Below are 15,158 nucleotides of genomic sequence, written 5' to 3' on the forward strand. Positions count from 1 at the left end.
ACTTAAGGATTCCCTTATGTGTTGCTAGAAGGTCCTTAAGAGCAACACAAAACTTTAACAATCACTTTATGTGCATTTTTGTGAAATTATTTGTTGAACATGAACATGGCTTAATTTATGGTGATTCAAGAGGAGCAGATACCACAATGCATTTTTGAGACAGGCAAAAGCCATTGGAGGGAGTATAGATTTGACTGTCAGTCCATCCTCAAAATAGCTTCAAAACTTGAACTGGACCTCGAGCAGCAAACCAGGAGGAACCAGACTTTCCAGTCGGTTGTGGGAATGCTCGGTCTCCAAAGCTTTTGAGTTTGGATGGTGGGATGGTGAGGGTAACAGTGGAAGAGGAGGGTTTAGAGGGTTCAGATGGGGCGATGGAGGAGGAGGAGGTCAGTCAGATAAGGGGGGGGGGGGGCAGCCTGTGGAGGGCTTTGCAGGTGAGGAGGAGTAATTTGAAGTTGATGCGTTCTTTGATGGGGAGCCAGTGGAGAGAGTGGAGGGCAGGACTGGAGTGATGTGGTCACAGGACCGGGTATGAGTGAGCAGGCGGGCGGCTGAGTTCTGAACCATCTGGAGTCTATGGAGGGAGTGGGAGGTGATGCCAGTGAGGAGGGAGTTGCAGTAGTCAAGGTGGGAGGAGATGAAGGTGTGGATGAGGGATTCAGCAGCAGGGGAAGAGAGGCAGTGTCTGATTTTAGCAATGTTTCGGAGGTGGAAGTATGAGGTCTTGATGATGGAGCTGACATGAGGATCGAAGGACGGTTCGGAACCACTGATGGACCGCTGTTGGGAACACTTATGAAAATAAGTGTTGCCTCTAAGATGTCATTTCAAAGAACATGTTCAGACCCTATTAGACCAAGTATAGCCAAGCTGCAATAGATGGAATATGAGGCTCATAATAAAAAGACTCACATTTAAAACTTCAACTTCAACATTATTATCCAGAAGAAAATGTGGTCTGCAGCATCAGAACACATCAAGACATAAACATAACATACAGGCTATATCAGTCCATCTCAGAAATGAGGGAAGATAAGCAACCTAAAACTGACAATACATGACATGACTTTTACAAAGTGCCTTTAATTTGCAAGGCCTTAATATGCCTATAGGCTGGGGGGAGTGTAGGAAGATAATTATACTGTTTCAAAGTTGTACCCTTGACACACACACACACACAGACACAGACACACACACACACACACACACACACACACACACACACACACACACACACACACACACACACACACACACACACACACACACACACACACACACACACACACACACACACACACACACACACACACACACACACACACACACACACACACACACACACACACACACACACACACACACACACACACACACACACACACACACACACACAGTCTCTTGGTCTCCTCCTTTTTCTCTCTCCCCCGCCCGTCTTTGTCCAAGTGGTGTACGCTCTTTTTACAGCAACCTTTTGAGGTGGTAAAGCAGGAACGCCCTGGAACACCTAAACAGAATGGAACCATAATTAACGGTATTGGTTACACCTGCTTTACTTCCTGCTTTTACCGCCTCAAGACAGTTACTGTCACTGCTCGTGCATGGGCAAAGCGATCCTGTAGCTGGAACTGATTCGGTACTGACCACTCTTCCTTCTTTACAGGTTCCTTGACGTTGACCCGGAAGTCCATCAGCTCGATTTCCTGTCCTTGCTGTGTTTGTTTGGAGGAAGAAAGGAAGCAAGGCTAAAGCAGAAAGGAGTAAAATGTCTGTCAGCTTGGGGGCCGTGCAGCTGAGGCTGTGTGTACAGGAGCGGATCAGCTGTGCTGCTGAAGACTTTCTGCTGCTGCTGGAAAAAGGAAAAGAAAAGGCTGAAATCCCACCGGAGGAGCTGAGAGCGCTGCTCACCGAGCGGCTAACTGCGGCTGCGCAGGAGATTTTCGGGCTGTTTGAGAAAACCGTGGCGGAGTACGAAGACAAAGTTCAGCAGTCAGAGCAGGAGATCCGCCGCCAAAGGAAGCTGCTTCATGTCCTCCTGAAACCCCAACTGAAGCTGCACAGAGCAGGTTAGTCCGTCCGGACCGTAGCTAGGAGCAGCGCCAAGCTGCACACAATAAGAAGGGATGACTTCCGGTCACAGCTTTCAAAATAAAACCCTAAAATTAACAGGGTTTGTATGGACAATGCCAAATAATGTTGAGTCAATGACGCTGTTTAATAAGTGATTAATATCTGGTTGCAAAAATATCAAAGAAATCACATAAACTTGAATAGGGGACAGATGACCTTGATCTAATTATTGTAGTCAAATGACATGATGGCTGTGCATCATCAATACTAGCCCATAACGTGACCCTGCTAACTGTACTCCGATATTCTCGTACAGTAGTCAGCGTCACACAGCGTTCGATTCGTCAATGAGTGGGAAACGCTGTTAAAAAAGCTCTCCTACCTCCGATTGCAGATCCGAAGATATGATGGTAACCCGCCTAGTGAAGCCAGTAATTTGTTCGGCGCTGTTAAAACGATACTGCTGCGTGAAACAACCGTTTAGAAGCAGTCTTTCACAGCCTGTGCTGAATTTACAGCAGGGTGTGTTTGATCTCACTATCATGGTGCACGCGGCGAGCAAACAACACATGCAGTCACACGGAGATGGCGGCTGTCAGTGATCAACGCAAATCCAGCGCACCTGAGAAGCAAAACGTCATGAAATACTCAAACTCCCAAGGTTCCTGTCGGCACTAGGAAGCTTCTCCTGTCCTCAATACGGCACAGACTGTGGAAAGACTGCTTTTAACACGTTCAGTGCCAGCGACGCCATATGGCGTCATTAGAAATTTACCGTACAGTGCCAGCGACGCCAAATGGCGTCATAACTCCAAATTGTTTTTTTGACGGGGGGGTGTCGATCTAAGCTTCTTACGTCGCCTCTAACAATATTGTAGCTATTGGAGGTCGATAACCTATTTTACAAACCCATTAGGTGGCGACAGCACTCTCCTGATCAGAGAAAAAGGAGCCAAACACACAGAAATAGTCACTGGGAAAAAGGAGGAAATCGCATCGCATCCGTCCGTATGCATCGACGTGCAGAAGCACAACGAGCACAACGCCAGCTGTGCCCAGAGCAGCAGCATCCGCTGTCACAACTGAGCACCTTCATGTACGCTGCAACAGCACATTGACATAATCAGCATTATTATTCCGAACTGGAAGCATGCCAGCCCGTGACAAACACACGCGGAACCAAAAAGCTGAATATCGCGCACCATTCACTGTGTGTGCGCAGCAAACTCAGCAGAGACTGAGAGCCACCAGGCACATAAGACACACCCAGGAGGCGTGTGCAGTTGAGGGGGGGGGGGGGGGGGGGGGGGCGAGCACGCAGAGCAGCAGAGCAGCATACACTTCACCCAGACAGACCCAGACATCAGAAAATTAGCTTCAGAGTCAGAGATGTGCTTGAAATGTTTAATTTCACAAAAGGCTCGTTATCTCAGCTCGTAGAAAAAAAGGTATGTTTTTCGTTCAATCAGGCTATCTTCTCCGGCTCATAACTAAAGAACGGAAAATGGGATCAATAAACTTTTTTTTGCAGGTGATAGAAGAGAGTCTCATCGTTATTTGTGCGTGTTCAGTGTTTACATAGTAATTATTAAAAAAATTATATGACTGTTTTAAAATGCATTGCGGCCTATGTGGCACAGCAAGCAACCTTTTGCCCAAGGGCCGTGGCACTGAAAGTGTTAAACGGTTGTTTAACGCAGCAGTATAATTTTAACAGCACCGGCTAAATTACTGGCTTCACTAGGGTTACTATCATATCTTCGGATCTGCAATTGGAGGTTGGATACGGGTAGGATAAGTGATTAATATCTGGTTGCAAAAATATCAAAGAAATCACATAAACTTGAATAGGGGACAGATGACCTTGATCTAATTATTGTAGTCAAATGACATGATGGCTGTGCATCATCAATACTAGCCCATAACGTGACCCTGCTAACTGTACTCCGATATTCTCGTACAGTAGTCAGCGTCACACAGCGTTCGATTCGTCAATGAGTGGGAAACGCTGTTAAAAAAGCTCTCCTACCTCCGATTGCAGATCCGAAGATATGATGGTAACCCGCCTAGTGAAGCCAGTAATTTGTTCGGCGCTGTTAAAACGATACTGCTGCGTGAAACAACCGTTTAGAAGCAGTCTTTCACAGCCTGTGCTGAATTTACAGCAGGGTGTGTTTGATCTCACTATCATGGTGCACGCGGCGAGCAAACAACACATGCAGTCACACGGAGATGGCGGCTGTCAGTGATCAACGCAAATCCAGCGCACCTGAGAAGCAAAACGTCATGAAATACTCAAACTCCCAAGGTTCCTGTCGGCACTAGGAAGCTTCTCCTGTCCTCAATACGGCACAGACTGTGGAAAGACTGCTTTTAAACGGTTGTTTAACGCAGCAGTATAATTTTAACAGCACCGGCTAAATTACTGGCTTCACTAGGGTTACTATCATATCTTCGGATCTGCAATTGGAGGTTGGATACGGGTAGGAGAGCTTTTTTAACAGCGTTTCCCACTCATTGACAAATCGAACGCTGTGTGACGCTGACTGCTGTACAAGAATATCGGAGTACAGTAGCAGCGTCACGTTAGGGGGCTACATCAATACGTGATATCAGCATAGCAAGCGTTCATTGTTATAATACGGTTGTTGGTCAGTGCTCAAAAGCAGAGCAGGAACAGGTTGGTCAAGTGAAAGTGGATCCCTGGATTTAGAGTCAACCACAAAGCATTTAAAGGCCGGCTTTACCGTGGGGAATATGAATATATATTAAATCTCACGCCCCTAAGGTTTTCGAATCCGTTGAAATTTTTGAAATTGGTTGTTTCCCGCCAGAGATATCACCAGAAATCCACTCTGTGTGGAGGGGGGGGGGGGAATGGTGGAGGGGAGGGGCGGGTGCGGGGACCCGAAATACTACATTTCCCACAATGCACTGGGCTTGCGTGGCCTTCGTTTTCATGCCCACCCCTCAGGCATTTGGCTGATATCAAACTCCAGTAGGTGGCGGTAATGCACATATATGTTTGCCAACCGCCATAAAACTCAAAGAAGAAGAAGAAGAAGAAGGCTTCGACAATAAAAGATACAAAGAAGAAGAAATAAATCGAAAATAAAATTGCCTCCAAATTGCACCAAATGTAAACGGTAGTATATATGTCGGGAGATGTCTTCATAAAAATTTTTTCATGCATTTTAAGGCATTTTCGTAGGAGTTACGCGCATCTGATGTTGTAACTATTTTCTGTAAAAATGTGTAAAAATGGGTACATTGCTCAGCGTTGATTTCATTACTTCAACTCACCTACTACTAGATGTAAAATTTGACGAGCTTTCCAATGCCGCCAGTCCCGTGTCTTTTGGTGCTTCCGTTCCAGAGATATGGTCTCTTGGCAAGGAGCTATGGAAAGCTAACCTAGCTACAGTATGCTATGCGGGTGAACAAGATGGCTGCCTTTTGCTTTTCGTCGAGAGCTCTGAAGGGGCGTGGAGGACCTCTAGAGGCGGGACCATGGCTCACAAGACTTGTAGTTCATAGGCGCTCGAGTTCCGCAAGCGGGGAGGGAAGCCGGGTGACGCGTAACGCGTCATCTGGCTTCCCTAAAAATGTGAGAGATGCCTGATAGGTCAGGCAGTGAAGCTCCAATTTCAAAATATTTCAACGGATTCTAAAACCTTAGGGGCGTGAGATTGATATATATTCATATTCCCCACGGTAAAGCCGTCCTTTAAGCAACCTGAATTCCTGCAAAAGAGTGAAAGTGAGTGATTAAAATTCATAAACAATGCCATGACCTCGAGCTCATTTAACTTCACAAGACACATTTACATCAGAAAGAAGTTGAAAGCAGTGATTGATAATTGATTGATATTCAATGAAAACTAATAATGATGTTTTTTGTGCAAATTGCATCATTGGGAGGTTGATTCTGGCACTCAATATTAGGGCTGGGCAATATATTGAATTGATATCATATTGTGGTGTGATTGGGCAGCTCTAACATCCAATGGTGATGCGTGTTAAATAGATTACCCAATAAAACATGTTTTCATGGGTCATTTAGATGTCAAAACCTACCAGTAGATAGAGGAGAATGGATATTCCATGATCTATAGTAAAAAGTAAAAATCATAAAAAAAAATTGAGTTAAGTGGTTTTCATCGGACAGCGACAATATGTTGATTGATACGGTATAAATGTTGTCTTTTCCTGGTTTTAATTGCTGCATTACAGTAAGTGAAGTGTAGGATAGTGACATTTTAAAGTTAGAATGGCGTAACTCACTCACTTTTTCATGTATACACCGAGACTTCACAACATGTTTGCTCATGGAAATTTGTTTTAAAGTCATAGAAAAGTCACGTAAATCCATGGGTCAAAATGTGTATGAACCCTGCTTATTCTTGCAAACTCTAGCACAGTGATCCCAAACCAGGGGCCAAATGTGTAAAACGATGTATATTTAGGTGTAGGAAACTGTAAGCCCAAAAAAGCTCTAAATACAATGTCACCTAAATTCACACTTACATGATCCTTTTTTGCCACATCACACTAGTGGGACTCAGAAGACTGTGTATGTACAGTATGCATGGTGTGAGAGATGTGTACCAGTACACACATCACACTCAGAAGACTGTGTATGTACAGTATGCATGGTGTGAGAGATGTGTACCAGTACACACATCACACTCAGAAGACTGTGTATGTACAGTATGCATGGTGTGAGAGATGTGTACCAGTACACACATCACACTCAGAAGACTGTGTATGTACAGTATGCATGGTGTGAGAGATGTGTACCAGTACACACATCACACTCAGAAGACTGTGTATGTACAGTATGCATGGTGTGAGAGATGTGTACCAGTACACACCACATCACACTCAGAAGACTGTGTATGTACAGTATGCATGGTGTGAGAGATGTGTACCAGTACACACATCACACTCAGAAGACTGTGTATGTACAGTATGCATGGTGTGAGAGATGTGTACCAGTACACACATCACACTCAGAAGACTGTATGTACTAGGGATGCCTTTATCGATTAGTTTTCCTGTCGATTACCCTTAAATTCTGAAGACGATTAGTCGATTAGTCTATAAGCAAAAAAAAAAAAAATTAATTAACACATTCCCTGCCAACAACGTATGAACACGTTTTCAGAATCCAGCTGTTCCCTGCCAACAACGTGTTTACACGTTTTTGGCATCGATTTTTTTTTTTTGACGGTGGGTTGTGCATCTAAGCCTTTTACATCTCTTATATAATTATTGGAGCCACCGAACGTTTACAACCCATTCCACCGACCCACTAAGTGGCAACAGTGCTCTCCTTGCTAGAGGAAGGAAAGCATTTTTTTAACTTGTCAAGCCATTCTCAGCCCAGCCATTCTCCTTTTCGCGCTGATTGCTGGCGATGCGGGATTGCAAATTTACATAATAGATTCAGCCGATCTACTATGATCGGGTGATAGATAACAGGTGGAGGAACACACTTTGAAACACGCAGCATAAATATGACCAGAATCGCAAAAGCTTCTCTCAACCAAAACTCCAAACTAGCGAGTCACACCCGACTTCCTCAAACAGCGGCCGTGCAGACAGGCCAGACAGGCACAGGAGAGCAGCAAAGCACTGACTGGTGACAAGCTTGTCCGCCCACGGAGGGCGGAGTTGAAGCAACTCGAGAGGGAGGGAGAGAGAGAGAGAGAGAGAGAGAGAGAGAGAGAGAGGGAGGGAGGGAGAGCGAGAGGGAGGGAGAGAGAGAGAGAGAGCGAGAGGGGGAGGGAGAGAGAGAGAGAGAGAGCCAAAAATGAATGGTTAAAGTGACAGTTCCATCCAATTTCACAAAAAGCCGTTTATCTCTGAATATTCTTTTTCACGCTAAAACCATGCTGTATTCAACTGCTAATGCTTACATAACTACTAACTCTACAAACTAACTCTTTTAGACAGAGAAAGTACACATTCTATTAGTACTTTTGAGATATTGTATGTTCACAAACTCCAAGCTGAAACGAATCCTCGGCTCTTATAAAATGAGCCATAATCCTCAAAAAACGGCTTGGCAGAAGCTACCTACAGCAAAAAAAAACGTCTGGCAGTCAATGTGTTAATTAAAAAAAAAAAAAAAAAATTTAAAATTAAAAAAAAAAAAAAAAAATTAAATTAATAATAAAAAAAATTAATAATAATAATAATCAGGACGCCATCTAAATTGACCATAATTTAATCTATGTCAAAACATTCAACATGCAATTATTACATGTATTTATTTGCATTATCGTGCACACAGGCAACGACTTTCTCTTCCAGTTTCCAGTCACTGACTGCTTCTCGCAGGTGTGCTGCCAGATTTTCACCGCTATGCCTGTCCTCCATGGGGCGGGTTTGTAGAACACAGCTACAGAGCTGTCCACGTTCGTTGATGAAATGACAGGTTATTGTCACGTATGCTTCTGTTGCAATGGACGTCCAGATGTCTGACGTTATTGCCACACACTGTGCCTCCTCTAACTGCTGTTTAATGTACTCAGTCATTTTGCCATGGCTCACCTCCACTCTGGATGTTATCAAGGTGCGCCCCGGCACGGTGTATGCGGGCTCGACAAAGTTCATCAACTTGCGAAAGCCTTCGCCCTCGACAAAGCACAGTGGTAGCATATCGCGGGCAGTCATCTCAGCGAGGAGTTGTGTGATCGTTTCGGACCGGCGAGGGTCACATCGTCTGCGGGGTTCTGCAGTAAAATACTGGTCTGCCTGCTAGTATCCGCATCATCTCCTCCACGCAAGTTTACGTCGAGATGCTTGTTCTGAAGGTGGGTCCTCATTGCAGTGGTAGAGTGGTTATATGCAAGCTTGAGAGAACATAGCCGACACACAACCTTGTTGTCTCTTTCTTCATCAAAGTATTGCCAAACTTTGCTAGTTTTCTGTCGCGTGGCCATTGTTGCTCCTCCTTTGTGTACTTCTCAACTCCTGTCCTCCGTGTGGGGGGAGGGGGGCGGAGGGGCAGTTGCCTTCAGTGACCCTGGGAATTCTACTAGCGCATGGATGACTGACGGTGAAAGACGCAAAAAATAAAAATAAAATAGTAAAATAATTGTCGATTAGTAATTTTCACTCCGACTAGTGAGTGTGTCGACGACTAATCGATTAATCGATTATTTTGCGGCACCCCTAGTATGTACAGTATGCATGGTGTGAGAGATGTGTACCAGTACACACATCACACTCAGAAGACTGTGTATGTACAGTATGCATGGTGTGAGAGATGTGTACCAGTACACACATCACACTCAGAAGACTGTGTATGTACAGTATGCATGGTGTGAGAGATGTGTACCAGTACACACATCACACTCAGAAGACTGTGTATGTACAGTATGCATGGTGTGAGAGATGTGTACCAGTACACACATCACACTCAGAAGACTGTGTATGTACAGTATGCATGGTGTGAGAGATGTGTACCAGTACACACATCACACTCAGAAGACTGTGTATTTTACAGTATGCATGGTGTGAGAGATGTGTACCAGTACACACATCACACTCAGAAGACTGTGTATGTACAGTATGCATGGTGTGAGAGATGTGTACCAGTACACACATCACACTCAGAAGACTGTGTATGTACAGTATGCATGGTGTGAGAGATGTGTACCAGTACACACATCACACTCAGAAGACTGTGTATGTACAGTATGCATGGTGTGAGAGATGTGTACCAGTACACACATCACACTCAGAAGACTGTGTATGTACAGTATGCATGGTGTGAGAGATGTGTACCAGTACACACATCACACTCAGAAGACTGTGTATGTACAGTATGCATGGTGTGAGAGATGTGTACCAGTACACACATCACACTCAGAAGACTGTGTATGTACAGTATGCATGGTGTGAGAGATGTGTACCAGTACACACATCACACTCAGAAGACTGTGTATGTACAGTATGCATGGTGTGAGAGATGTGTACCAGTACACACATCACACTCAGAAGACTGTGTATTTTACAGTATGCATGGTGTGAGAGATGTGTACCAGTACACACATCACACTCAGAAGACTGTGTATGTACAGTATGCATGGTGTGAGAGATGTGTACCAGTACACACATCACACTCAGAAGACTGTGTATGTACAGTATGCATGGTGTGAGAGATGTGTACCAGTACACACATCACACTCAGAAGACTGTGTATGTACAGTATGCATGGTGTGAGAGATGTGTACCAGTACACACATCACACTCAGAAGACTGTGTATGTACAGTATGCATGGTGTGAGAGATGTGTACCAGTACACACATCACACTCAGAAGACTGTGTATGTACAGTATGCATGGTGTGAGAGATGTGTACCAGTACACACATCACACTCAGAAGACTGTGTATGTACAGTATGCATGGTGTGAGAGATGTGTACCAGTACACACATCACACTCAGAAGACTGTGTTACAAGGGACAATACCTAAACGGGTGACTGGCACAATAAGAAAACACATAGGGGACTATGTCTTCACTCTCCATCAATAGATGCCTATCCTACAAAATACGATGCAATTGAAGTGAGCGTAGTGTATTATTAAATATGATACTGGTTGGTTGGTTGGTTGGTTGGTTGGTTGGTTGGCTGGTTGGTTGGTTGGTTGGCTGGTTGGTTGGCTGGCTGGTTGGTTGCCTGGCTGGTTGGTTGGTTGGCTGGCTGGTTGGTTGGCTGGCTGGCTGGTTGTCTGGTTGGTGCTAGCTAGTAGCTACTTGTGGGGGCTAGCAAAAATGCATCTCACTGTATATAACACGATGCGTGTTATATAGGTGTGCCATGACCTTAGCCCGGGGCATAACACTAGATTCAAATTTTTTGGTGAACTATTCCTTTAATGCGTGTGTATCTGTATTTCAGCTCTACCTCCAGACCTCCAGCAGATGTTGGTCAGTAAAGAAGAGGTTCCCCCTGAGCAGCAGCAGTGTAGCTCCAGTCTGGACCAGGAGGACCCAGAGCCCCCACACATTAAAGAGGAACAGGAGGAACTCTTCACCAGTCAGGAGGGAGAGCAGCTTCAAGGGCCGGAGGAGGCCCATATCACCAAGTTCCCTTCCATCTCTGTCCCTGTGAAGAGTGAAGATAATGAAGAGAAACTTCAGTCCTCACAGCTTCATCAAAGTCAAACTGATGAGAACAGAGAGGCAGAGCCTCTAGCCAGCAGCTCAACTGAACAGATGAAAACAGACGGTGATGGAGAGGACTGTGGAGTATCAGAACCAGCCAGGAACTTAGATCCAGTTTGTCATTTACAACCAACTAGTGCTGGCAAGACTTCAGACTCTTCTGAACCTGAGGCTGAAGACAGCGTTGAGGATTGGAAGGAGAGTTCTGAACCTGAGAGTGAAGACAGTGATGATGATGATGATTGGAGGGAAGCTAGTAAACTTCAGTCAGATTTACACTCACAGAAAAACTATGAAGTTCTTGGGAGGAAACACTTAAGTTGCTCATTTTGTGGTAAAAGATTTGGTCACAAGGGAGACTTTGACAAACACGTCAGAGTCCACACAGGAGAGAAACCATTTAATTGCTCATTCTGTGGTAAAAGTTTTGGTCAGAAAGTAAGCTTGAAGAGACATATCAGAGTCCACACAGTAGAGAAACAATTTAATTGCTCAGTCTGTGGTGACAGTTTTGGTCAAAAAGGATGTTTGAAGAAACACATGATAGTCCACACAGGCGAGAAACCATTTCTTTGTTCAGTCTGTGGTAACAGTTTTGGTCAAAAAGGACACTTAAAGGAACACATGATAATCCACACAGGAGAGAAACCATTTATTTGCTCAGTCTGTGGCAACAGTTTTGGTCGTAAACGACACTTGAAGGACCACATGATAATCCACACAGGAGAGAAACCATTTCTTTGCTCAGTCTGTGGCAAAGGCTTTTGTCATAGAGGATATTTGAAGGAACACATGCTAGTCCACACAGCAGAGAAGCCATTTAATTGCTCAATCTGTGGTAAAAGTTTTTGCAGTAGAGTGTACATGAAGAAACACATGAGAATCCACACAGGCGAAAAACCATTTATTTGCTCAGTCTGTGGTAACAGTTTTGGTCGTAAAGGACACTTGAAGGAACACATGATAACCCACACAGGGGAGAAACCATTTATTTGTTCAGTTTGTGGTAACAGTTTTGGTCAAAAAACAACCTTGAAGGAACACATGATGATCCATACAGGAGAGAAACCATTTATTTGCTCAGTCTGCGGTAAAGGTTTTGGTCTTGAACGGTGCTTGAAGAAACATATGAGAGTCCACACTGGAGATAAACCTTTTATTTGCTCAGTCTGTGGTAAAAGTTGTCTTAAAAAATCTGACTTGAAGAGACACATGATAGTCCACACAGGAGAGAAACCATTTATTTGCCCAGTCTGTGGTAACAGTTTTGGTCAGAAAGGAAGCTTGAAGAAACATATGAGAGTCCACACTGGAGAGAAACCATTTATTTGCTCAGTCTGTGGTAACAGTTTTGGTGAAAAAGGAAGCTTGAAGAATCATATGAGAGTCCACACAGGAGAGAAACCATTTATTTGCTCAGTCTGTGGTAACAGTTTTGGTGACAAAGGAAGCTTGAAGAATCATATGAGAGCCCACACAGGAGAGAAACCATTTGTTTGCTCAGTCTGTGGTAACCGTTTTGATCGTAAAGCAACCTTGAAAAGACATATGAGAGTCCACACAGGAGAGAAACCAGCTGGCACGGTTTGATAATATCAAAAATGGACTGTGACCTGGTTTGTTTCTTGGCTTTAGTTCTTACTGTCTTAATTATCTTTTTTATTTGCAAGTTTTACCCAATTTTATTGGTGTCCGGGTCAAATTGACTCATACGTTGTTTTTACTTAACTCATTGAGTGCCATGGACGTCCTTCGACGTCCAATTAAATAGTGACGTAGAGTGCCACGGACGTCCTTCGACGTCCAATGCGTTTTTTGACGGTGGGACGTCGATCAAAGCCTTCCGCAGCTCCTGTACAACTATAGTAGCTATTGGAGGTCTATAACCTATTTTACAGAACCCTTAGGTGGCGACAGTGCTCTCCAGATTACAGAAATGTCAGGAATACACAGCCTGAAATAGCCTTGATGAAAGAGAACCCGCTCATGCTGCAGTCCAGAGCCATGTAGATTGTTCTGGCTGCAACTGACGGTGCGTGCGAACACAGTCAATCCGCGCACACAACTGAGTCCTTCTGCCTCTGTCTGTCTGTCAGCATAGTTTCTCCACATGATTAGCCGCTAGAAAAGCAGCAGCGCGACACTGAAAAGCCAAACCTTTCACTGCAGTCCGCGTGTGGCTTCTCCATGTTGCGCTGCCTGGGAGGCGGCGCTTCCCAGGCTTCCTAGACGCTTGGTGCGAGGCTGTGTGTTACTAGTGTGGGGAGGAGTTTTCAGCTGAGGGGGGGGAGGGGGGGTGGGGCACGCAGGGCAGGACACAACTACACCACATCACTACATCAGAAAATATTACCGTATCTAGAGTCAGTGAATGTGCTTGAAATGCTGCATTTCACAAAAGGTTGAATATCTCAGCTTATAATTTGAAATGCCTGAAAACGCTGAAAACAACCTATCTTCTCCGGCTCATAACTAAAGAACGGAAAATGGTATCAATAAACTTTTTTTTGCTGATGATACAATAGAGTCTCCTTGTTCTTTTTGCGTGTTCGGTGTTTACATAGTAATATCACACAATATTCTGTGGGCCTCGAGAAATCACTGAAAACGCTCTGAAAACTCTGGCACTGGGAGCGTCCGTTCTCCAAAAGTGGCTGGCACTCAATGAGTTAAGACCCTCTAAAAGTCAAAAAGATGTTTTTCTTCTTGTTCATACAGTTGGATGCTTGAGCTTCTCTGTGCAGAATGATGTCTGTGCAGAGTTTGACACTAGAAGACTGTTTCCACAAGCATCTGCTGAAATTGGAAAGTTTCTCTGAGCTCACTGAAAAGGCGATTTTCAATGAGCATGATTTGTGACATCACGAATACTTGAGCCAGTATTAAAATGTTTGCGATGATGTTAGGTGAGTGTAATGTTTGTACAGGTTATCATCAGTGATCTTGCTAGTCTGTTGGCTCGTAGTTGTATATATTATTCTACCCATAGGGGGCAGGGATGTTATTGTTATGATAGGATGTTTTGATTCAGTTCCAGTTCCATTGACAGCCATACATGTCCACGCGTAGGCATGTATAGCTGTTCATAGAACTGATTCCTTTGCATTTATTGATGTGATTACTGACAACAGCAGCAGGATGAATTCTGAATTCTATTTGAGGGGCATTGTCTGATCTGAGGGGAAGCAGCGGCGTGTATCAGAGGGTTGCATGTTTGTGCACGTAGGCACTGTTGTAGGCTGGCCTGCATCATGTACACACTGCTATAAAACGCTGCTCTGCCAAATAAAGAGAGAACTTTTCCACTTTCAGCCTGTGTCTGTATTTTGGATTAACCACGACAATAACCATCTTGACAAAAAAGCTGTTTCAATAACTTGGCAAGGTTTTATTTGGTGTGTTGTATGTTCTGTATCCAAGACAGCTAAGCTAAGCTAAGCTATCTGCTACGGTCTACTAAATATATGAAAGATGTGAACACCTTAGCATGCACCATAGCAAACTCAATACTGTACACTACAGTGCATTCTGGACCTCACTGTGTACTGTTCATAATGTGCGTCACAGTAAGCAGAGGGAGTTCAATGTGAGATACTCAATGAATACTACAGTCTAATAGTTCAAACATGTACTGCATTTCAACTGAAAGTTTGACATGGTGGTACCTCAAAATAGCCAATTAATGAACTGCTCATATATATATATATATATAAAAAAGCTGTAGTAATACTCCATTAAGAATGGATGGAAAACTGACGTTTTGATATCAGCTTACAATAGCTTGTTTGTTCTGTTAACAAGTGAGGAAATTCTGACAGTACAAACAAGTAAAAGGGACCCTTGTCAAGTGCAGTACGTCAACAGTGGAATATTGTGAGGAAACGTGTATTTTGTGCTAGTGCA

The 15,158-nt window shown here is 44.1% G+C and overlaps 1 protein-coding gene across 1 annotated transcript; it reads left to right on the plus strand.

Annotated features, from left to right (window-relative positions):
* Positions 1–1,768: 1,768 nt before the first annotated feature.
* On the plus strand, positions 1,769–13,985 carry LOC310788604 (uncharacterized protein; the record flags this gene model as incomplete). Its single annotated transcript, XM_083650132.1, has 3 exons — positions 1,769–2,069; positions 10,990–11,198; positions 13,974–13,985. 3 exons carry the CDS (start codon positions 1,769–1,771, stop codon positions 13,983–13,985), a joined length of 522 nt encoding a protein of 173 aa, XP_083506258.1.
* Between the last annotated feature and the right edge of the window lie 1,173 nt (positions 13,986–15,158).

The sequence above is a fragment of the Poromitra crassiceps genome, assembly GCF_964638095.1.
Source record: "Poromitra crassiceps genome assembly, chromosome: 13".
In the NCBI taxonomy this organism is placed as follows: Eukaryota; Metazoa; Chordata; class Actinopteri; order Beryciformes; family Melamphaidae; genus Poromitra; species Poromitra crassiceps.